We start from the raw sequence: 24958 nt of genomic DNA on the forward strand, positions 1-24958 counted from the left end.
GGAAACTACTGAGAACCAGTTCCTGCTGGTCCCGGGTTCACTTATTAGTAATCAATGGAGTCAGATCTGATCAATATGATGATTGATTATCTGATCAGCTCCGCGGAAATATGAAAAAAATCATTGATATAAAATTGAAATGTCAAATATTATAACGAACATTAATCAATAGAAAATTATCAGCACAACTCTGTTCAGTTAACATGCGTGTACCTGTATTACTGTAGGTACTATATTACTGTAAGTACTGTATTACTGTAAGTACTGTAGTCATTACTGTAAGTACTATATCACTGTAAGTACTGTATTACTGTTAGTACTGGACCTGTAGTGGATCACTACAGGTCCAGATGCATCTTTAGCATACAACAGGTCCAATGTCCTCTCCCCCCTGGTGGGACAGCTCACAAACTGGGTAAAGATAGGAATTGTCTTATTAAGGGTGTCTCCAGAGATCATAAAGAAGGCGTCGGGGTGTCTGGTCTGCAGGTTGCAGTACTGTAGTACTGTAGTTATTACTATAAGTACTGTAGGTACTGTAGTTATCACTGTAGATACTGTAGTTATTACTATAAGTACTGTATTACTGTAGGTACTGTAGTTATCACTGTAGATACTGTAGTTATTACTGTAATTAGTACTATAAGTACTGGATTATTGTAGGTACTGTAGTCATTACTGTAGTTATTACTATAAGTACTGTATTACTGTAGGTACTTTAGTTATCACTGTAGATACTGTAGTTATCACTATAGGTACTGTATTATTACTATAGTTATTACTGTAGATAGACTGTAGATTACTATAGATACTGATATGACTAGGTACTGAAGTTATTACTGTAGGTACTGTAGTTAGTACTGTAGACACTGAAGTTATCACTGTAAATGCCGCAGTTATTACTGTATTTGTTACCATGGTTATAGCTAATTTCACATGAATTCTGTTCATGATTTTAGAAAATCAGTAAATGTGGGACAAACAGGCTCAGAGATGATTTTAAGATGGAATGTTTTTAATCACAGCTAAGCTGTAAAGACAAAAGCCCAGGTGAAGGAACCTTTACCTTCATGGCTGTGAACATACAGTACATGAAAACCAGAGAAACGAGCCAGAATGTGAAAAGAATCCTCAGTCCACTGATCATCCACCAGCAGAACAGGATGGGAGAAGTGTAGGTGACTGGCCAAGGATAGAGACCAGGATAACTTGATCCTGCTGCGTGAATACAGATGACAATCTGGACCCAACAGAAGGGAAGTGAGGGGTAAATATATTGTGTGTGAGTGGGTGGAGCTGCAGCTCGGCATAGGCAAAAGGGCCAGAGAGCAGGGCAGGTAGTATAAGGGGAGTTTCCAGGTGAGTATTGTCGTGAACGGCTCCAGAGACCAGACAGAGACCAGAAATTAGAATACAAAACATGAGATGTGTGAATCAGTAGTTAAGTAAATGTAGGAGGGGCTATATGGTGCACTGAGTGCAGTAGATACCTACATTTAGTCATTTAGCTTTTATCCAAAGCGACTTACAAGGGTAGGCAGGGTAGGCATAAGGAGGTCTTGCCTAAGGACCCCTACTGGAGGTAGGCCACAGCTGGGCTTTGAACCCCAGTCTCCCACATGGAAGGAGGTGATCTTACCACTACACTAACCAGCAGCTATTTAATGGTTGCTCTCAGCATTGGGTCCTGGTGCTCCTGCTCATCCAAATGAAGGTCTGCCCACCATTACCTAACAGGTCAGGGGCCATCACAGTACATGTGTGACCAGGAAACAAAGACCAGAACAAACCTGTTTCTGTTCTCAGAGAACAAGAACAGATGAACAGATTTAGAGGACAGGAAAAAAGGAGTGTTTGAGGCCCCCACACAGTCAGTCAGAGCTAACACACTAGTAAGAGTGAATACTGACTTGAATCAAATGGACAGCTGTGGCTCAGGTGGTAGAGCAGTTGTCTACTAATAATAGGATGGTGGTTCGATTCCTATCCCATGTCAAAGTGTCCTTGGGCATGATACTGAACCCCAGGTTGGCCCTGGTGAGTCAGGTCAGTTGTCTGAGAATAGGTGAAGGAGACAGTGTAAAAGTGCTTTGAGAACTGGTTAGGTGGACCAGCCAAACTGGATCTGAGCCGGTTAGAGGTGTAGTAACAGATAGTGAACAGCAGGTGGCGTGGTCTCCATCATCTTAAATTCTGATGATGAAGGTCCTGCATTGAGCATAGCATGTGGGCTGCTGTCTACCAATCATGGGGTCAGTGGTTGATTCCTGGCTCCTCCTGTCACATGTCAAAGTGTCCCTGGGCAAAATACTGAACACCAAGTTGCCCCCAGCGAGTCAAGTCGCGGTGGATGGCGCTGTCATCTACCTGCTGCACCGGGCGCTGACTCACCTGGAGAATGCTGGAACTGCTGTGAGGGTCATGTTTTTTGACTTCTTCAACACCATCCGGCCAGCTCTGCTGAGAGAGAAGCTGGAAGGGGCAGGAGTGGACGGACGACTGGCTGCCTGGATAACCGACTACCTCACCAACAGGCCACAGTATGCGAGGCTACACAACTGTGTGTCAGAGGTGGTGGTTTCCAGCACTGGGGCTCCTCAGGGGACGGTGCTCTCACCGTTCCTTTTCACCCTTTACACATCGGACTTCACGTACGACACCAGTAGTTGTCACCTCCAGAAATTCTCTGACGACTCGGCCATTGTTGGCTGTGTGTCGGGGGGGAACGAGCTGGAGTACAGGTCAGTCATTGTGGACTTTGTGGACTGGTGTGAGCGCAACCACTTGTGCTTGAACACCAGTAAGACAAAGGAGATGGTGATTGACTTCCGGAGGAGAACACCACAACACACACCGGTGAGCATCCAGGGTTTGGACATTGAGGTAGTAGACAGTTTTAAGTACCTGGGTGTTCACCTCAACAAGAAATTGGACTGGACTCACAACACCGATGCCCTGTACAAGAAGGGCCAAAGTCGCCTCCACCTTCTGAGGAGACTGAGGTCCTTTGGAGTGTGCAGGCCTCTCTTAAGGACATTTTATGACTCTGTGGTAGCCTCTGCTATCCACTACGCCGTGGTCTGCTGGGGAGCAGGCAGCACAGACCGGGACAGAAAGAGGCTCAACAAGCTGGTCAGGAGGGCCAGTTCTGTCCTGGGCTGTCCACTGGACTCTGTGGAGGAAGTGAGTGAAAGGAGGATGTTGGCCAAGCTAACATCCATCATGGACAACACCTCTCACCCACTACATCGGACAGTGGAGGCACTGAGCAGCTCCTTCAGTTGCAGACTGTTACACCCTCCATGTAGGAAGGAGCGGTTCCGCAGGTCATTCATTCCCACAGCTGTTAAACTGTACAATGCCACAATTTAAATATACATGTACAAAACCGGTCCATAGCCCATCTGACTGTATTGTTTTTACTTTATTTTATTTTATTTTATTACGTATAACATATTATATATGTTAAGTCTTAATAGTGTATATAGTTGTAGATTCTCGTAAAATGTTTATTACTTTTGTATTTTTGCACACCCTCTCATTCTTTTTGCACATTACTGTTGTTCTTTTTGCACTGACCTGCTGTAGCAATTGAATTTCCCCAATGTGGGATCAATAAAGAATATCTTATCTTAAGTCAGGTGCAGGCAGCTCTGCCATTGGTGTGTGTCAGTGTCAGTCAGTCAGTGTAAAAGCACTTTGCAATTTGCTGATTAATTAAATATTTGTCATTGTGCTGTTAAATGTGTTTCTATGATTGATTATTAAATATTAACTAACACAGTCCATCATGTCCCTACTGTGTCAACTCGAATAGAATCTGCAGCAGTTTAAAGGCTGCTATGTTCGATATGTCAGCAATGTCCGACACTCGATCCTCACCACCCCACCCCACCCTCATCCCCAGTGCCCAAAACAAACACCCACACATGGAGATGAACCAAAGGAGAAGGGGCGGGGTTGGTTGGGACCTGGGGGAGGGAGGGGGAACAGTTATAAAAGTCTGGAGGAGCAGGGGATAAAGTTTGACTGGCACTCTGCTGAACCAGGATCAGTCTCTCTGCTTCTCACCAGGTGTGTTGAAGTTTCAGGTGTGCTCCCGATGCCGTGGCTGCTGTCTTCTCACCTGGACGCTTTGTCTCCGTCTCAGCGTGAGTGTGAGCGGACGGCGTTCTCCTTCTACTGCGCCGTGAGGGAGCGGTTGCCAGTTTGGCTGCTCGAGGACATGCGCAGCATGGAGGTCTTCTGCTGGGATGACGGGTGCCCACGACCCTTCCTGCCATCTGAAGCGCTGCTGTATGCACTTGTGCACAACCACCAGGACTATGCACGTTACCTGCTGGACAGGTACTCAGAGAGCGCGCTCAGAGCGTCACGCTGCACGTTGTGCTGCTGCTGCAGCGGAGCGCAACACCTGAACATGGCGGTGCGCTACAACCGCGTGTCTATCCTGGGCATGATGATGGAGGCTCTGAAGGACACGCAGAGCAAGCAGCAGCAATATCTGGACAGTTGTGGTAACTGCTCACACATGGCGGATGCAGGCAAGACAGCGGTGCAGCTGGCAGTGGAGCTGTCTCGTCCGGACTGTTTGCTGCTGCTGCTGGTTCACGGTGCAGCCCCTGACGGACTGGACGCTGCGTTGCAGACGCTCGTCTCCTGTAGTTCATCCCAGCGACGCCCCGCACAACGCTGCCTCAACTTGCTGCTGCTGTTTGTGCCCAAACCGCCACCACTGCTCCGCCTACAGGAAGAACCGCAGCGCTGGCAAAGCCTGCTGGGAAACGACGTCTACAGCTGGATGTGTGGACTTGCCCCACCGCCTCTCCTGCTGTCAGCTCTTAGGTGTTTGGCCCGGTCTGGACCGGACCAGATCAGGACACTGCCCGACTTCTTACAGCTGCGCAGCTGACAATGGCATCTGTTGCCATGGAAACAGCCAAGGACTGCCATGATTGGACGGGTTGTCCATATTAGTAATGAGTGTAAATAATTTGTAAATACAGTTGTTAAACCTGAGTCAGCCTTAAATATTGCTGACTCAGTATGTGGACAGCTTGTCAGGAGGAATCTTGAAGAGGTTCAATAAACGTTTCCTCGCCACAGTAGGACTGATTCGGATTAGGATGATTTTCATGCCAAAAGACTAAATGTGTGTGTGTGTGTGTGTGTGTATAAAAACTATGTTTAAATCAGTTTTCAGTTGGTTGGTACTCAACTGAATTTAACTTTTCTAAACTTGAAGCAACAGTAAAATCAGTTAAAATGTCTCATTTTTAGTGTCTATGGGGCCATACTGGGCGCAGAGACTTCAAATAAACCGACTTATCACCGATCCTGATCAATAAACTGAATCAATAACCTGCTTAAGTGTTTTACCTTGTTTATTAAGTTAATTACGTCACAACAGGTGAATTACACTGAATTCCTATTTGTCAGCAGCAAAACATCCAACCAATCGGCTAACAGCAGGATGACATCATCACAGAGTCACACCTGGTAGTCTGACCTGAAACTTGCTGCAGGTCCACATACTCGAGCCCCAGCCTCACCAGGTTTTTTTTTTTTTTTTTTTTTTTTTTTTTTAATCGGAACTCATAGAATCTTTTAACCAACAAATGTTTAATTCAATTCAATTGAAATTTTTTACAGTTTCTTTTTATCAATCAGTCCCAGTGGGCGGAGTCCCTGTCTGTTACCATGGTACCACGGAGAAACAGGTGAGCAGCAACAAGAACTGCTGTTAAACTGGTCTGAACTGGATTAAACCGATGAAATCTGGGTCCTAATGAAACTTACAGAACCAGACTGTACTAAACTGGAACCAGTTAGAAACAGTTGTGGGAGCCTGGGAAGTGTAGAGGTTTAGAAGTTGGTCATTTTGGATAAAGAAATAAGACAAAAACACCAGTTTCAACAGGACTGAACCACTAATTCGAAACACCTGACCCTATAACATCCTCATACAGAACCAGACCAAACTGAACTAAACTGGGACGAAAAACAAGGGCCACTTGGGACCAGTTAGAACCAGTTACAACAGTAGAACCAGTATATATACAGTGTAGTAAATATTAGCGGATTTAGACCTGGTCTGAGCGATCAGATCACCCTGACAAGATTAAAGTGCTTCCTGTTAAAACAAAAAAAATAAATAAAATAAAATAAAACTAAGATCACGCAATTTCTCAGCAGCCACCTGGGCTGTCGGCCATCTTGTTTCAGAACCATCCTAACCTTTATTGTCACCGGAAGTGATGTCACTGACATCACAGCGTTCCACAACACGAGTCCAGATCAGACAGACCACCTGTGGAGACATCAAAAGTGATGTCACATATCAGATGAGCTCCCATTCGTCTTCGTCATCCCCGCTTAGGGTGGGACCTGAGGGGGGGGGTCTAATGGGAGTATGGGGGAGGAGTTTTGTCAGCCGTCGAGACAATCCACCAATGAGAGTCACCGCCCACAACTTGTCCTCTGGAGTTACTGAAGACACAGAGAGACACGAGACACACCTGAAACAGACCTCCCCACAACAGCCCAGCCCCAGCCTCCCCAGTATAAAGCCAGTCTCACCAGTAAACCAGTTGGCGTTTCCAGGGATCTTTTTCCAGTAGTCTCCGGCAGGGTTCTTGTCAGAGATACCGTAACGTCGAGCCAGATCGCCGGTCACACAGCGAACCCAAACAGTCCGACAGCTGAGGACCAGCTGACTCACTGCTAAACCTGAACCACAGTATATAAACCAGTAAGGACCAGTAAAACCACTCTAAGAGACAGTGGTCAACAAAAGACCAAAAGAGTGTACCTGGCACCTGCTCCCAGTCCGTCCCTACAGGCATCTCATCACTGAGTCCAGTTCTGACAAAGACAGTTCCTCTGTTGTCCAGCGCCCACAGGAGGCGATCATTAGGACTCGTCTGAATACTGACCAGCTGCACTCCTATTGGCTGCAGAGACACAATGTCACTGTTACTTGGCCAGGTGGTTCTGTGTGGATCCAGTGTATTACCTCCAAATATGTTTTAAAGTGATCCAGTTTGTGTTACCTGTACAGGTGGTTCTATGTGGATCCAGGCCGGCAGCATCATGCTCGGGTTTAACGGTTGAGTCCCGACTCTGAAGTAAACGACTCCTCGATGGTCGACAGCCCAGACGTTCTGGCTTCCGCAGCTTACACTGACTAGACGGACACTTCCTGTAACACACAGGTGAGCACTCTTATAACCGTATGGACTAGTGGAGCCGGACTACAGAGAATGGCATAAATTGCCTACATGCAGGTGTATGAAGCCTAGAACAGTGATTACTGCCAACAAGGGGTCTGCGCAGAACTGAATTAAAGGTCTGAATGGTCACTTGTTCACCAGTTTTATAAACAGGTTTTGGCTGTGTGGGTTATTGAGTTTAGATTGATGGCAAATGGGCAGTCGGAGAAGTTTAATGTTTACTTTGTGTTTTTCTTTAAATACTGACATCAGCTTAGATAAAAAAAACAAAAAAAAACATCACAGCTCTGTATGATTGGGGGGGAATGGGGGGCTCCTGCAGTGTGTAGTGTATGAATCTGCAGACAGACAGTCATGTGGTGGAGGGCAGTGAGAAGGGAACAGCAACTAAAAACAGATCTGACCTATGAGCTGAGCTCCAGCCTGACGCACACAAACACCGAGTTACACAACCTCCACCTGTCAAAGTGACGGAGACACACAGCTGTGTGTACATCACAACCCCAAAACACCAACAACTATCTTATATAATCAATAAAGAACAGGTTTTAGTGTCCGTTTATTAAGTACCCCTGATAAAACTGAGTGAATCCTTTATGAGTTTGCGTTTGTGCTGCAGCTGTGTGGCCTGCTGCATTCGACTGGTCACAGTAATTCAGTTAAATTCAATTAATTGAATTCATTCATTTGTATAGCACCAAATCCCAGAAGTCATCTCAGGGATGACTTTACAGCAGACAGTGGAGAGGAAAAACTTCCTTTAGAGGAAGAAACCACCAGCAGATCCAGGCTCAGGGTGGGTGTCCATCTGCCTCACCGGTAGGGGTGAGTGGAAAGAGAAGAGAGAAAAGAACAGCAGGCAACAAAAACACTGGACAGGTTGGTGGGACCAGTAACTGGACTCTGGAGATATACAGCTCCAAGGACACCATCCATGCTGTATGCAGGGAGGATCTGATCATTTTTTTTCTAATAGTGAAACCATTGCTGCTGAGAGTTGAGGGAATACTCTGTATCCACTTTGTCTCTGTAGCCACTTAGACAGCCAGCGGTTAAATGACGAAATGCAGCTAAACATGAGGTCACTGGTCAGATTGGGAAGGGGCCCAGAGAAAACTACAGAGTCCAATATCATGTTAGCAAACTTACACCGATTCCATGCTAATTTTAGAGACTTACGGTTGTCGTAATTGGGCACCATTAACTCCCGTGTGATTTATTATCTTACTGTATTTACATTTATGCCTAGACAGGAGTTTCACATAGGATTTCATGTACCCACTCTGGCCCCAGAAATACACTGGACTATGGCCGCTGGAGTCTCTAACTTCAGTTTCCATCAGCTAGAAGACCTCAGAAAACAAGATAATTGGGAAATTAGCAGTTTTATAAACAGGTTCTTGAGTAACAAAAGCGTATGTTACTTCAGTCGCTGGATAGTAGAGCTAAGTATTAAGTGGTAAAACGAGTTGAAGGGCTAAAGTGAACTCTTATAACAAGTACAATAGTTTAATGAGTCAGCGTCCGCAACAGGAAGTGATGCGATCACTGTAGGGTTAGGGTTAGGGTTAGGGTGTCAGGAGTGTCAGCCATGGATAAATGTGAGCTTTAACTCCATGGCTTACTTCTCTGTCAGGGAATTAGGTCCTAGCTAAAGTTCAGACAGAGCTCTTGACCTGATCTGAACTCTGCACACCTCTCAGATCTGCTGGTTCTAATTCACTGGTTGTTCTGAGGTCAAACTAAACACGATGAAGCTGCTTTTAATGTCTCTGCTGCTCACATATGAACAAACTGTAAACTTTTTTTGTTTTTTGTTTCCACATTTATCTGCAAAGAAGAGACAGAAACACAAAGATCGCATGAATGGCTCAGGTCCATCCAAGTCAGAATCTGTTTTTTCAGCCTGGAGATTGTGTCTTACTGTTGTCAACAAACGTTGAAGCATTGCAGAATAACAGAATGGACAGGGCGAAAAAACAAATAATGTAGATTCTATGTTAAAACAGTGATGTTTTGGCAAGCCAAACACATCTAACATGCAGCCAATACGTCTGACGTATTACACTAAACATGGACTATGGAAACATACTATGATGCTTGAATGAAGTGTTCAGAGTGGAGACTGGTCGGAGCACATACCGAGCTGGCTGAGGTCTAGGGGTGTCCATTGCAGACCGGTGGGACAGGATGGAGACAGCGTACGAATGCAGACTCGGCCATGTGTGTCCAAACCCCACAGAGCATCCCGACAGGCAGACAGCTGAGTCAGCTCCACCTGAGCACAGGTGTAGAACACAGCAGAACACACAGGAAGACCATGAGAGCGAGTAGAGACCAGTAGAACTAGATTCAGAGACAGGAGACAGATATTTTTACCTCAGGTGGTAGAAGCACGGAGGAGGGACGGAGCTCTCCATCCTGATCCCAAACACAGAACAGATCCTTCCTGCTCTGAGCCAACCATAGGAATGTACCTGAGGCACACAGGTAGAGTGATTACGTTTCTTTAACGTTGATGGGTGGATGTGACCTTCTGGGGTCTGGGAACTGGTTAAATATGTTTGTAACTAGTTGCTGAATTCTGGGGGCTGAAGAAGAGATCGATATCGAAGAGATATAGTGACAGACTGAGACTTTAACCCTCTCTGTCTGATGAGAACGTAGAAGAGTCTATTTGGAATATGATCCAGGTGTGTTACCTTCTCTGTGAGTCACAGAGGAAGATGTGATGAAGGTCCACCTGGTGGATGAGACGGTTCCTCTCGGAACAACGTTCTGCCAGAAAGTTCCTGAATGAATTGAAAATAAACAGCAGCTGAGAAACTGAAAAACAGAAAGCTTGAACTGGACTCTCTGGTCTTCGCTTGACTCTACTAACCCACAAGGCTGCCGCGAGCCAGGTGCAGCTGGTTTCGTCCTGATGCGACCCAGACTCCGCTAGCATTGGCACTGACCAGGCTTGGCTGGCACTGTGAGTACTGGGACAAAAAGGCTACCACCCGCTCCACTGGCGCCCTGGTTACAGTGGCAACGCTTTGTGTGGCCTGCAACAGCGTCTGGAACAGACTGCCCTGATCGAAGACCACATAGTCCGAAATACTGACCTGAAGGGGACAAACAGTCAGGCTGTAGAGCTGAGGTTAGACAGGAAGAAAGATAAAACTCCGGCTGTGTCTGTACCTGCCACCAGTGGTCGTCATCTCCCTGCGGTCTTGATGAACACACGCCAGTACGAAACCACAGGCTGCCACTGGCGTCCAGGGCCCAGGCTGTCCCCCCATCTCCCAGGGCCACACACATGAGCTCCAGACCCTGAGCCTCACTGAGAAAGGAAGGACTCTATAGGAGATGCTGCTGCCAAGTTTGGTGAGAACAACACTACCTGGGTCCCTCTACCATTCCTCACTTTAAATTTTGAACCACTACAGTGTTGGTGTTCAAATCCTACCAAGTTAGACCACCTGGTAGGATCAACCATGCAGGCAGGATGCTGACAGGAAATGTTTTAAGTGGGATCTCTAAGTGGGTATTACACACATGCAGAAATACAAGAAATAACATTACCAGGAGGATGAAGAGAGTTTGTCTCTATTTTGAGGTATTTGTACTTTCTCATTAAATAAAAATCTCTCTGTCCTGTTTTGCACTTTAATCTCATGAAATCAAAACTTTTCTTCTACTAGCACTTTAATGTTTTTCACTTTTGGAAGGCGTCTACTATTGTTTCTCCACAGTCTGTAGCTGACAACACGTCTTAGTCAGAATCTTCATCTTTGAGAATTTGTCAAACTAATCTATACTTTATATACCTCTGTATAGCAGTATTACAGTAGTATTAATACCTGACAGTGTCATACTTCCAACCCTCGCCCTCGCTGCAGTAGCTGTTCAGACCTTCCCTGTAGAACAGGGCCTTGTGTTCGCTCAGAGCCCAGACCACACCTCCTCTTACACACACCTGGCTGAACACGCAGGGAGACTCCACCTTCACAGACCGAGCACAGGGACGGTCCACACTGAGACCTGATGGACAGAGACAAAGATAACCTGGATCCATCACCACACAAAGACCAGGAACATAGCTGATCCACTCGTGAATTCACAGCACCGCCTCCTCAACCTTTAGTCACCTGTCTGTCAGGTGCTTGTTGATTTATTTTGACTTTCCCTTCCAGTCCCTGCCACGATTTCTCTCTTTTTCTTCTTCGGTTGTTTTTCTTTCCCTCCATTTTCCCCAGCCATTTTCTTTTCCTGCCATTTCTTGTTCTGTCTCTCCCCTCGATTTACTCTGATTATTCATCTGGTTCACCTGGTTCACCTGTCCACTCTGCACTGATTGCCTGATCTGTTCCACCTGTGTTTTCCCTTTTTATTTGAGCACCACCCTAACTTCACTCCACTGCCAGATTGTCAGTTTGTCATCCACCTACCTTGCGTTTTGACTTCATTTGAACCTGGACCTTGCCCCTTGTATGACTGAGTGTTCATGTGTTTTTGCCTGCCTCTGTAGCAGTGATTTTCTTTTTTTTTTTGTTGTTACTTTGTTTAGTCATCCTCATTGTTCCCCTTTTTATTGAATTCATGCCGTGTTTAGTCATTACTTTGTTTTTTCTCTGCCAAGCCACTTTTAGTTGTTACTTTGAATTTTTGAGTTTGCCTCATATCTTGCCGTGTTAGCAGTTGTGTTACTTTCATCCCTTGCTCCAAACCATATTTCTGGACTAGCTCTCTTGTCACTTTGTTTGTGGAGCATTGCATTTCTTTTAATTGTGTCTGGCTTTATAATTGGGTCCTTAAAATCCAAGAGCCCTTACAGTTAGATCTTAGTGCTGCATTCAACACTATAGACAGTCTATCACACAGACTGGAACATGTCATTGGGGTTAAAGGAACAGCATTGGCTGGTTGCCTGAGCAGTTGCCTACGAACCCAAGGGTAAGAGGTTGGATTCCCAGTTCCTCCTGGCTACTTGCTGAGGTGTCCTTGGACAAGACACCAAAGCCCCAGATTGTAGTTTGTGCGTGTTAATGATTGGACTGATTCTTTTCACTTTATATATGTCCCCCTTAGACAATACTACAGGGAAACACTTTACATTGCCATTGTTATGCAGATAATACCCAGCTATATTTATCTATGAAACCAGAAGAAACTAATTCATATATCAAACTTCAATCAGCTTAAAACACAATAATGCCTGGATGTCCTCCAATTTCCTTCTACTAAATTCAGACAAGACAGAGGTTATTTAGTTTGGTCCTAAAAATCTAAGAGACACTATGTCTAATCACGTTCTCACCCTTGATGACTTAGTATTGGCCTCAAGTAATACTGTAAGAAATCTTGGAGTCATCTTTGACCAGGATATCTACTTCACTTCATACATCAAAGAAATGTCTAGAACTGCTTCTTCTACCTGAGAAACATTGTTAAAATTAGGAGCATCCTGTCCCAAAGTGAGAATTAGCAATAGAGATCATATTTCTCCTACGTTTGCTTCTCTCCATTGACTCCCTGTAAAATCCTGAATATATTTAAAACACTTATTCTCACATATAAAGAACTTAATAATCAGGCTCCATCTTATCTCAAAGAACTCATTATTCCATATTTTCCCAGTAGAACTCTCTGTTCTCAGGCTGCAGGTTTACTTGTGGTTCCTAGAGTTTCCAAATGTAGAATGGGAGGCAGAGCCTTTAGCTATCAAGCTCCTCTCCTGTGGAACCAGCTCCCAGTTCAGGTTCTGGAGGCAGACACCCTCTCCACATTTAAGACTAGACTTAAAAATTTCCTTTTTTATAAAGCTTATAGTTAGAGATGGATCAGGTGACTCTGAACCATTTCATCGAACCGTTCTTTTCTCTCTCCTCTTTCCACTCAACCCAACCGATCGAGGCAGAAGGCTACCAACCCTGAGCCTGGTTCTGCTGGAGGTTTCTTCCTCTAAAGGGAGTTTTTCCTCTCCACTGTCTCCTGGTGCTGCTCAGTGAGGTTGTTGGTTTTCTATATAATTCTGTATACAGTTATATTTGTATGGTCTTAAACCTTAACACTGTGCAAAGTGTTTAACAAAGTGCCTCGAAATGACATTTGCTTTAATTTGACACAATACAAATAAAATTTAATTTAACTGAACTGTCTGTAGGTGGCCAGTCACCTGTCTGCAGGAAGAGGTCACCGTTGGTCCTGATGATCCAGGCAGAGTCATCACTCAGAGCGACGAAAGCCGTTTGATCCACAGCTTTGTACCAGTGACGTTTCCCTTTAACTGATACTTTAGCACAAGCAAACGCTGTCATAGTCTTCTGTTCCACCTTCCACAGCAGATTACCTGGTGGAGTTAGCAACAGTTAGCAAGAAGCCAATGCTGCGTACACTTGTACATACATCTGTGAGTAACCAACCGTGGCATCAGTAACAGCAACAGGTTCATACAAACTGAAGACGTCGCCAGCTCACCTGAAGGTGATACTGCCACCTGGTGGACATTGTCTTCAAAGCGCTGCCAGTTAAGTCCGGTTTCAGGTAAAGTGCTGCAGAAGAGCCCTCCTTTAAAGTCCAGGCACCACACATACCTGAAACACACATATTACCTGTCAGACATCTTAGGCTAACCCAATATTTAGCTGCAGAAGTCTGGCAGACTCTTGGTCTCTGGAGAGTAGGGGGAAGCCATCATCCAGGTGGGACATGAGAAAGGAAGGACTCTACAGGAGATGCTGCTGCCAAGTTTGGTGAGAACAACACTACCTGGGTCCCTCTACCATTCCTCACTTTAAAGTTTAAACCACTACAGTGTTGGTGTTCAAATCCTACCAAGTTAGACCACCTGGTAGGATCAACCATGCAGGCAGGATGCTGACAGGAAATGTTTTAAGTGGGATCTCATTGTTGATTAAGTATTACACACATGCAGAAATAAAAGAAATAACATTCGGATGAAGAGAATCTGTGGAGCATTATTTCACTAAATTCGACTGATGGGGTGTAGGTGGCTGCTTTAGTGGTGAGACTGTTGGGTGAGTCACATAATCACAATCCTCTTTAGTCAGATTTCACATGTACATGAAAAAACAGAAGTCACTCTGAGTCACCTGCTGACCCACCTGTCTGTCACCTGGAGACTCAGTATTCCACATCCTGGTCCTGAATATCCCATCCAGCTTTCTGCCAACTAGAAAAAAACAAGGCAAATTAATGCTAAATTCTTTTGAGAGACTAACCTGTTTTAACCATGTCTCATGTCTCACCTGATCAGGTTTAAGTCTGTCTCTGTCCTGGACCATCTCGTCTGCCATCTTCTCTGTGTGATTTGACGGACAGGCGTGGACTTCTCCTCCAGCAGCAGGGGGGAGAGTGTGACAGTAAATGTCTCCTTCTTCATCACTGGATATACTGGATTTTCTGTCCAGACAGGACACAGTGGAGTAAAACATCTGGTCAGCCAGACCTTCAGGGGGTGCTGGGTTGTCATCCTGTAAACAAACATGAAAAAACATTAAATACCGTTCATTGACAATGCTATAGCCCACCAGCAGTCTTCCAGCTGCAGGTCTATAAACACACCTTCTCCTCTGGTCCAAACAGAGGACTTAGAAACCCGCCATCCTTCTCCTCCATTGGCTGCTTCTCCTGTCTATCATCCTCCTCAGTATTGTGCATGTAGGAGAATGTGCACTCCAGCAGCAGATCCACATCTGGAGTCTGAGGAAGTTTATCTACTTCTAGACCAGGACTACAGGGCTCTCCTGGGTTCAACTGGTTCTCCAGATCTGGGAGAAGCACAGATACTGGGAGGGGGGAGCTGGGGCAAGAAAAAAAAAATAAGACAGGTAGGACAGCAGAGACAAGGAGGAGATGCATGCAAACCATTTCTATCTGCTGGTCTCACCCAGGCTGCCTGCAGGAAGAGTCCAAGTGCTCCCCATCCTTTACAGCTTTGTCTGATCCTACTGCTGCCCCCTGTGAGCCCTGGTCCGGGATCTGATCTGAAGTGTCCGGGTTCTGAAGGTCCAGTCCGATGAGAGAGGTTCGGTCACTCAGAGGAGTCCCACTTCCTCCATCACTACAGCTGCTATCCTGGACTACAAACATGGAGTCTGAACAGCTGCTCTCAGAGAGATGATTTCCACCACCGCTGTCTGAGGAAAGACAGGAAGATAGAAGACAGTTTGTTATAAAGTCTATCTGTCTGTTTTCTGCACATCTGTCTCTCTGTCTACTTGCCTTGTTGCCTCTTTCTCTTCTTCTTCACTCTGATGGCTTTTACCACCAGCTCCTGCTGCATCTCCTCATGACCCAGTGGGGCGCTGTAGCGTCGAGGGATGACATCGTATGATGTGGTCACTGTACCATTTCCATGGAGACTGTCCCATGAGGTGATGGAGCTGCTGCGACTACGAGAGCTGCTGGTGAACAACCCAGACTGCTGGCACAGCTGCTCCACTACCTGCACAGAATGCTATAAGTCAACCAGTGATCCAGTCTTTCAGTGATCCTATTAATTGGTGAACGGGGGATGTGTCACTCACCTGCAGCTTATTCTCCTCCTGCTGCTCTTCTGCCTCCTCCACCTCTTCCACTCCTTCCTCCTCCTCCTCCTCCTTTCCCTCACAGCAAGTCTCCATCCCTTCCTCTTCCCTCCTCCCACCCTCCACGATGATGGCCATGGTTCTGATTGGCTGAGCTGTCTCTACTGATCCAGTTGGTTGGAGGATGGTAGGAGTTAATGGCGAGGACAGACGGACGTAGAGCTCCGACACTGACGAGAGAATCAGGCAAATATTGAGTCATGGTGGGGTATAAGGGGATGGGCTAGTACCTACACTACAGCTGAAAAGTTTGGAATCACTTGCAAATTTCTTTGTTTTTCAAAGAAAAACACATTTTCATCTATTTCAAAAACAATTCAAATTAATCAGATGATTTTTAAAGACATTTTTGCATAGAGGGCTGTTATTAGCAGGCCAGGTCAGTCTATTGTTGTCCCTTGAAAAAAAGGCTACTTAATGTCTTTTCTGTCTAAAAAGTCTTATCATGCTGGTAACTACTCCCTTCAGAGAGCAGCACAAACTGGCTCTAACAGGGAAAGAAAAAGGAGTGTGCAAGAAGACAAATATGTGAGAGTGTGTAGTTTAAGACAAAGACGCCTCACAGGTCCTCAACTGGCAACTGCACTAAATAGTACACATCAAACACCAGTGTAAGCATCAACAGTGAAGAGGAGATTTCAGGATGCTGGCTTTCATGGCAGAATTGCCAAGAAAAAGCCGTATCTCAGGCTGTCCAATAAAAACAAAAGACTGAGATAGGCAAAGGAGCACAGGTGGTAAAATAGGAGATTTGTACAGAGTGGAAGGGGGTTAGGCCGGAACTGGCCCGTCAAGGGGTTCAGTTCGGCCCACAGGATAAATCTGAAAGTGAAAAAATGCAATAGACATGAACTAGAATTTCTATATAAAAAAAAAAACTACTCCCAAATTGTCCACTAGGGGCGCTAGGGTGTTTTAGAAACGGAGTAGCTGGAAGAAGAAGAAGACAAAACAAATCTGAGATAGACACAGTTAATGTTCAGTGATTACTACAATACATCTACTTACTTTTGTTCTCGCCTTCACACCCTTATTAGCCAAAATGTCTCTCTCAAAAACGAGAAAAGTGGACACAGAGTGTAGAGTTTTCCCAGAAAAATGGATCGCTTCCTATTTATTCACAGGTGATTGGGAAACCTGTGTGCTGTGTGTATGCAACACATGTCGGTGTTCAAGGAAAATATTATATATTATATTATAATATATAATATTCGGCGCCACTATGAGACTAAGCATAGTGAAAAACACGACAGCCTGCAAGGACAACTGAGAAGAATGTCCTTGCAGAAGATGTCACCAGCTTCACTACAAAAGAGTTTGGTCTTAAATTGTATGTATGTATTTTTTATGTGTGTTTCATGTATAAATCTTATATTTACAGGCCAGGTGATTACTTTCTTTTGTGTACATTTAAAATGACCACCACTTAGGTTTGTAAAATTGAGTAAAAATAATTCCTATATGTTGATAAGTTGATTTAATGTTAAAGTGCAATAGGCTACCATATTTTTCAAATCTAAATACCTGTGACTTTTGTCTTTTGTACAATCACTGTGATCAGTTGTAATGCACACATGTAAATGATGAACTGAAGCAAATTGCATGTTTTTCTTGAGAAATCTGACTTTCTTCATAACATGTTTTGTAAAAGGAGAGTTTATTAAATAAAAAAAAATCCCAATATAAATGTGCTTCTTTCCACTAAAACAAAGGGGAAAACATGAATTTATTGTTATTTATAGCTATGATGAGCTATGCTTCGATTTTAATGGTCCGGCCCACATGACATCAAATTACGCTGTATGCGGCCCCTGAACCAAAGTTTGACACCCCAGGCCTAAGGTCTGCCGGGCTGTAATTGCTGCAAGAGGGGTATTTTCACATCATCATAATTTTATTTAAAAATGTCCTGTTCTTTTGCTTTATTTCTGATTCAGTCTCATTTCACGTGTGGGTTAGGGAATACAATTAAATATCTGAGTGTCTGAGTGATCCCAAACTTTTGAGCGGTAGTGTATTAGCAGGAAGGTCTATGTTAGGGCAGCAGTAGTATTTCTGGTACTGGTATTGGTAATAGTAAGAGCAGCAGTAGTACTCACAGTTGGAGGCCAGACCCTCAGGACTGCTGGAGAGGCGGATTATGTCTCTGTCTCCTTTCAGGACAAAGATCTCGTTGTCACAACTAGACACAGACACAATGTCTCCACTGCTCTCCAGAGCGCCAATTATCACCTAGACACATCAAATACATGTTGTTCACTTACCACCACCATTCACACAGGTGTCACACCGTATCTGAATGGTCATTGCAAGCAGCTCAGCTCAGGAGCTCAGTGTATCGGTAGAGGTCCCCCAGCAGACTAACCTATAGCAGCAGAACTAAGAGATAGTTCAGAGTCACCTGATCCATCTCTAGTTTTAAGTCTAGTCTTAAATGTAGAGAGGGTGTCTGCCTCCAGAACCTGAACTGGGACCTGGGACAGTCTTGGTTATTAAGTGCTGTATATGTGAGGAGAAGAATTATAATTCAATTCTGGATTTAACAGGGAGCCAATGGAGAGAAGCTAACGCAGGAGAAATATGATCTCTCTTGCCAATTCCAGTCAGAACTCTGGCTGCAGCATTTTGGAAAAAAATGAGGCTTTTTAATGAGTTACTGGGACAAACTATTAATAAGGAATTACAATAGTCCAGTCTGGAAGTGACAAATGCATGGACTAGATTTTCAGCATCACTTTGGGACAGGATGCTCCTAATTTTAACAATGTTTCTCAGGTGAAAAAAGGCAGTTCTAGAGATTTCTTTGATGTATGAAGTGAAGCAGATATTCTGGTCAAAGATAACTCCGAGATTTCTTACAGTATTACTTGAGGCCAATACTAAGTCATCATGGGTGAGAATGTGATTAGACATAGCGTCTCTGAGATTTTTAGGTCCAAACAAAATAACCTCTGTCTTGTCTGAATTTAGGAGAAGGAAATTGGAGGACATCCAGGCCTTTATGTCTTTTAAGCTGCTTGAAATCTGACTAATTGATAAGTTTTTTTCTGGTTTCATAGATAAATATACAGTTGCAAGAAAAAGTATGCGAACCCTTAGGGATTACGTGGAGTTTTGCATGAATTGGTCATAAAACATGCTCCGATCTTCATCATGCTTTTTCCACCCTGCACTGTGAATGTTTACATGTTATGCTAAATAAAAACATGAAAACATATAATGTTTGTGTAGTATTATTTTAAGCTGACTGTGTTTTTGTATTGTTGTGAGTTAGATGAAGATCAGAGCACATTTTATGACCAATTCATGCAAAACCCCACATAATAAAAATATGTTATAATTCTGTTATTATTAATAATAATAATAACATACTAAGGGTTCACATAGTTTTCCTTGCCACTGTAGCTGGGTATCGTCTGCATAGCAATGGAAATTTATAGTGTTTCCTTATTATATTACCTAAGGGGGACATAAATACAGTGAAAAGAATCAGTCCAGTCATTAACATGCACAAACTAGAATCTGATAGATATGATTAAAACCAGCCTAATGCTGTTCTTTTAACCCCGATGACATGTTCCAGTCTGTTGTGATCTATAGTGTTGAATGCAGAGCTAAGATCTAACAAAATGAACATAGAGAGAAGTCTGTTGTCTGATGCTAATAGAAGATCGTTAGTGACCTTTACCAGTGCTGTTTCTGTACTATGATGTAATAAAGCTGCAGTACCTCGTTGAGATAGTCAAGGACGTAGATGTTGTACTCATTCCAGCTGAGGATCCAGCTGTCTCTGAGGAAACAGCTCAGCAGACCTAGCTGCCTATCTGCGGGACGATATGCTCCAACCGGAACAGGACGGGGAAACAAGTCAAACTGTGGGATCTGATACACAGACAGGTGGAAAGCCAGGTGAAGAGACTGACAGTTGGACAGCCAATATAAAGTAACAGTATTAATAGTTGTGATAGTTGTAGTACTTTTACAACAAAAAAATCCAATAATGACAGTCGTGAATAAAAAACAGCTGCAGTAAAAGTTTTTGTACCACATGGATCGTTCAGTCATGTCTGCTGCTGCTCCCAGTGTACCTGTGTGCTAAACAGTGGCTTGAGCAGTCTGGTGTCCTCCACGTGTCCCCTGATATCAGACCTCCACAGTCTGAGTCCAGGTCGAGCAGCAAACACCTGAAGATCACTTTGTTTACAGAGAGCCGGCAGGAAGCAGGCCCCGAACCTGCCACTACTGCAAACAAGTACAGATACTGTCTTTCAGCATAAACAAAAGGTTAAGTGTTATTCACAGGGTGAACACTAGATCTGTGTGACCTACACACAGACTCCAGTCAACAGGAAACCGTCTCACTGTATGTTGTGAATCCGTGTTTTTTACTAAGGATTCCTACTGGAGGTAGGCTGGGATTTGAACCCTAACCCTAACCCCACATGGAGGGCAGCAATCTAACAGGGGTCACTAACAAGGTGGACCGTGGTCTGGATCCGGACCCAGAAGCTGTCCCATTTGGACCCAGAGCTACAGACCAAACTGAACGTTTTGATTCTAAATCTAGCGGGACACCTTAATTTTACCCGGCCCAGCTATTTCGGCCTTTACTTCATTTATTAAGTGGACGCGAGAACACATTGGCCAATTGAATGCTAGTTAAACCATCCCACGTGACTTCACTTAGCCAATCGATTCTGTGGATCACAGGCGGTAAATTTAGCGACTCAACAGTAGATGAGAGAAAGTTCGGGGTTGGAAAGGAATTAATAAAGAAAGTTGGTGATAACAGAGAGGAGAGATACAGACGACAGAGAGGAGATAAATAATACATTTGTCAAAAGGTTTTTGAATTGTACTGAATTAATTAGATTTGACAGTCAAGTATTGCTTACATGCAGGCTACTTGATAATATATCGTAGTAAATAGTTAGACATTATAATCTTCCAAATATATTGTGTAACCATACCTCATGTGTGTTGTATAGTACATTTACATTACATGTGGTACCTCTTGCGGGGCTTGGTGCCCAGCTGCTGCAGCTCCTGTGTCTGTGTAGAGTAAAGCAAAGATCTCTGCTGGGTGGACACCAGCAGGACCTGGTGACTGTACTCCATCTGAACCACACCTGAGGGCTCCTCCAACAGCAGCTCAGGTTTGCACACACCCTGCACAGGTAGACAGGTAAGCACCAAAAGGCAAGTGTATGTCGCTGCAATAACTGATAACTTGTCCAGGTCTGACCTGATCCAGGTCCAGAGCTGAGAACACAACGCGTCCCTTATCATCTCCAGAGAAAAGCTTCATCCCGTTCGTGCTGAACGCCAGAGACGTCACAGAGCCTTTGTGAAGGCCGACCACATCGAACCGCCGCAGCTGCAGACAGACAGGTAGACAGAGACACAGGTCGCAGATGCAAATAGGAAGGCACACAGAGAGACAGGTCGCAGCTGAAGACAGACAGAGGGACAGGTCACAGCTGCAGACAGACAGACAGAGAGACAGACAGGTCGCAACTTAAGACAGACAGAGGGACAGGTCACAGCTGTCTGCCAGAAAGAGAGACGAGTCACACCTGAAGACAGACAGAGGGACAGACAGACAGGTCACAGCTGTGGACAGACAGAGAGACAGGTAACAGCTGCATGTCAAAGTTTCAGACAGACAGCACCTGTTTTTTGAAACACACCTGAGAATGTTCTCACCTGTTTGTTGCGACCAGGAAGTGGAGACACCAACTGGAAGACTGCAACCCGACCTGAAGCTGTTCCCACGGCAACAAGGTCATCAAAACAGCTGAGCAGCTTCACAGCCGTGATCGCATCGCACTTCCCCTAATACACAGAAACAGTATTATTAAATATCTACAGTACAGCTCAGTTTTAACCCACCCTCCTGGTTCTGACTTGTATCATCGTTGGAACTGAAGGATCAGAGGACTGAACCAGGATCCAGCTGTAGGACCACAGAAGAGAAAGAGCTCTAACCTCCAGGCTGTACTTGTTCATGTGTGACAGGCGGCGACAGTACAGGTAGAGCATGCCGATGCTGCTGCCCACAGCCACGAAGTCACTGCTGCAGTCCAGAGCCGTCAGGTAGACCACAACAGACCTGAACCCCCGCTGGACCTGCACAGAAAGGGGCCTTCAACATTTTCATCATCAGTGATGGCAGACTTGGGGCAGACTGGACTGAAGACAGACCTAATGACAGGACTAATGGAATCATGAAGACTTTTACTGCAGTTAAACTAGAACAACAATCTGTCCTTTAACACACAGTTTGTGTTAAATGTTACCAAAGGTTTATGATTTCACTGGAAGAACAATCCAGTCTCCTTTGATTTCCCAAGTGAATCTAATGCACTAGGTTGTGGACTGATATGGTCTTTCTGACACACACAGTTCAGTTTTAGATATTACCAATCTTTTCCAGGAAAGCTAGTTTTTTTTTATTCTGCTGGTGATAAAGTAAAATTCACAAATTTCAGACAAACCAATTAGTTTTAGGCAGAATTACAGCTGAGCCATCTTGGACCTCTTTAGTTTCTGCCTCAAAGTGCGAGACTGGAAATGGAAACTGTTCACTGTTTTGTCTGGAAAAATATCAACAACCAACCTGGTGACTGGAATAATGAGCAGGATAACAAACGTTTATTAGGTTTCACCTGAAACCTGTCCAAATGTTTGGAAATCCAAAATTAGACTGAAAGCTAAACTGAATCTACACAAATCTGACATTTAGCATATTTGCAATTACATTTTTTTAAGTAAGAATGATTCAACTTGTACCAAAAAATATAATTCAAAACATTTATAACTCTATAGCATCCTAACTGCTTGTCCTGAGCCTATCCCAGCTTCCCATTGAATGAGGGACAGGGTACACTGGACAGACAGGCATCACACCTATGGACAATTTAGAGTCACCACTTAAACTGACTGCGGGTCTTTGGACTGTGGGTGGAAGCTGGAGTACAGGTAGAGAACCCACAGAGAAGATGAAAAACTGATAATATTTTGAAAATAATTGAAAATAAATAATCTGTTTCGGAAGGGTCAAGTTATTGGCATGAATCAATCAAAGAAAACATCTAAGGAGACTGATGAAACTACTAAAACTAGGTTAAGAACTGTCCAATGGAAGAAGGTCATGTGGTCTGATGAGTCCAGATTTACCCTGTTCCAGAGTGATGGAGCATCAGGGTAAGAAGAGAGGAGGGTGAAGTGATGCACCCATCATGTCTAGTGTCTACTGTCCAAGCCTGTGGGGGCAGTGATCTGGGGTTGCTGCAGTTGGTCAGGTCCAGGTTCAGCAACGTTATGAGTCCAAAGAATGAGGTTAGCTGACTACCTGAATATACTGAAGGACCAGGTTATTACATCAAAGGAGTTTTTCTTCCCTGATGTCACGGGCATATTCCAAGACGACAATGTCAGGATTCATCGGGCTCAGATTATAAAAGAGTGGTTCAAGGAGCATGACACATCATTTTCACATATGGATTGGCCACCACAGAGTCCAGACCTTAACCTTACCTTAACGTGTCAAAATCAATTTATTCAAAATGTACAATGTAAAATGAGATAAAGTCCAACAGGCTGATTAAAAGCTCTAGACTATGTTTATGCAGTAAGGAAGTGTTCCTCTTGGTTACCTGGAACCAGCTTCTGTGTTGTCAAGTGGAAAAAAGGACTGCTGCATTCATACTAACACCTGGTCTGATTTTAGCCTGGTACCTTGGGTGGGATTGCATTGAGCAGGTAGTAGAGCGGACAGAACTCTCTCAGGACGGAGGGTGGGTTCGGCTGGGCCGCCATGTTTCTGCAGAACTGAACTCAAACTGGTTCTGAAAGAAAAATCAAAACTCCATTTAACAACACACATATTACCGCGAGACTTACACATTTTTTATTTTCACACCAACTGTACCCATGAAACGTCCCATTTCCCATCCAGGTGGAACTCTACACCAAATGTCATTACAAAAAACAAAAATTTTACTTGACGGCCAACATACAATACACAACAACAAATGTTTCCATAAGGTAACACCACTAAGCATTTATCCCAGACGAATTTAAGGTCACCTAGATCATTCGTGTGCAGATTCACCCATCGGAAGACCCGGGGAGGGCGGCAACCAACGGGAAAAGTAAAGAGCCGAAATCTTACATCATTTAAACGATCCCATTAAATTGTTTAAACGATGATGAGCCAGAAATATACAGAATTTACCAATTTATGTTTTGTAGAATGTAGCTGAAGAGAAAAAATAGTGAAACTGCGATGCGATTAATTCAGTTTGGTATGAAGAACGGCATAAACATTCCGCTTCCTAGCTGCCGGTTGTCCTGCATTTTTCTCTCCTAACAGGAGTCACAGAGGGCGGTTACGATCAAATGTAAACCGCTGACGTTTGACACATTTTTTAATGGGCCTAGTGCACCTGTCATTTACCGAATTAAACGGATTAATACACCGACGTGTACAAAAACGTAAACAATGCCTGGCAGTTCTTATTTTTTAATGCAAACTAAGATAAACGTTAAATTACGCGTTAGGTAAATAGCGTTTGGTGTGACGCTGCCTCTGTCGGGCTAACGTTAGTGAAGCAGTCTGTAGTAAAGATCGAGGTTTAGAAACACATCCAAACATTAGAGAAACCTCCAAAACAACAAAACGTCAACAACAATCTAATGTGATGTTGCTGGCTGAGTTAGCTTCTCCAGGCTAACGTTAGCATCATATGGAGCCAGCTAATGCGGTGTTAGCAGGGTAGGCTAACGGGGTAGCACCAGGTGGAAGACCGTAAGTCAGTTACCGTAAGCTGACAGTGGATATTGCTCTCAGTTGTTGTTCCAGATGCTTTAATCACAGCTGGAGGTTGCAGAGTTGAGGCGACATCGCCCTGACAGGTTTCACCCTGATCCTGAGCCGCTGACTGCGTCACCTGCAGGGAGACGCGAAACTACACCTGTAACTTCTGGTTTCTTTTCATGGTTTAATGTGTTTTATTTTATTCTGTTTCCACCAATATAATCAATTCTGCTGCTCATATAAAGCACTTCTCTGAGATACTCAAATTTATCTGTAGCTACAAGATTAATAAATAAATAAATGAATGACAG

At 44.2% G+C, this 24958-nt stretch overlaps 2 protein-coding genes across 2 annotated transcripts; one reads left to right on the top strand and one right to left on the bottom strand.

Annotated features, from left to right (window-relative positions):
• Positions 1-3730: 3730 nt before the first annotated feature.
• ankrd9 (ankyrin repeat domain 9) lies at positions 3731-5170 on the top strand. The gene has a single exon (XM_026339181.1). It carries the CDS (start codon positions 4103-4105, stop codon positions 4910-4912), a length of 810 nt encoding a protein of 269 aa, XP_026194966.1. The 5' UTR covers positions 3731-4102; the 3' UTR covers positions 4913-5170.
• A 196-nt stretch (positions 5171-5366) lies between these two features.
• Positions 5367-24954, bottom strand: tecpr2 (tectonin beta-propeller repeat containing 2). Its single transcript, XM_026339171.1, has 27 exons — positions 24652-24954; positions 23567-23676; positions 21815-21955; positions 21533-21661; positions 21072-21203; positions 20838-20995; positions 19915-20068; positions 19556-19708; positions 17926-18058; positions 15767-15996; positions 15462-15684; positions 15127-15376; positions 14802-15039; positions 14486-14710; positions 14342-14409; positions 13695-13810; positions 13393-13566; positions 11078-11258; positions 10416-10557; positions 10114-10339; positions 9935-10024; positions 9612-9709; positions 9375-9510; positions 7053-7201; positions 6812-6953; positions 6580-6729; positions 5367-6489 (listed from the first exon to the last, which is right to left on the bottom strand). The coding sequence occupies exons 2-27, from the start codon at positions 23645-23647 to the stop codon at positions 6341-6343; spliced, it is 4068 nt and encodes a 1355-aa protein (XP_026194956.1). The 5' UTR covers positions 23648-23676; positions 24652-24954; the 3' UTR covers positions 5367-6340.
• Positions 24955-24958: the final 4 nt, after the last annotated feature.

This window comes from Anabas testudineus, chromosome 22, assembly GCF_900324465.2.
Source record: "Anabas testudineus chromosome 22, fAnaTes1.2, whole genome shotgun sequence".
NCBI lineage: Eukaryota > Metazoa > Chordata > Actinopteri > Anabantiformes > Anabantidae > Anabas > Anabas testudineus.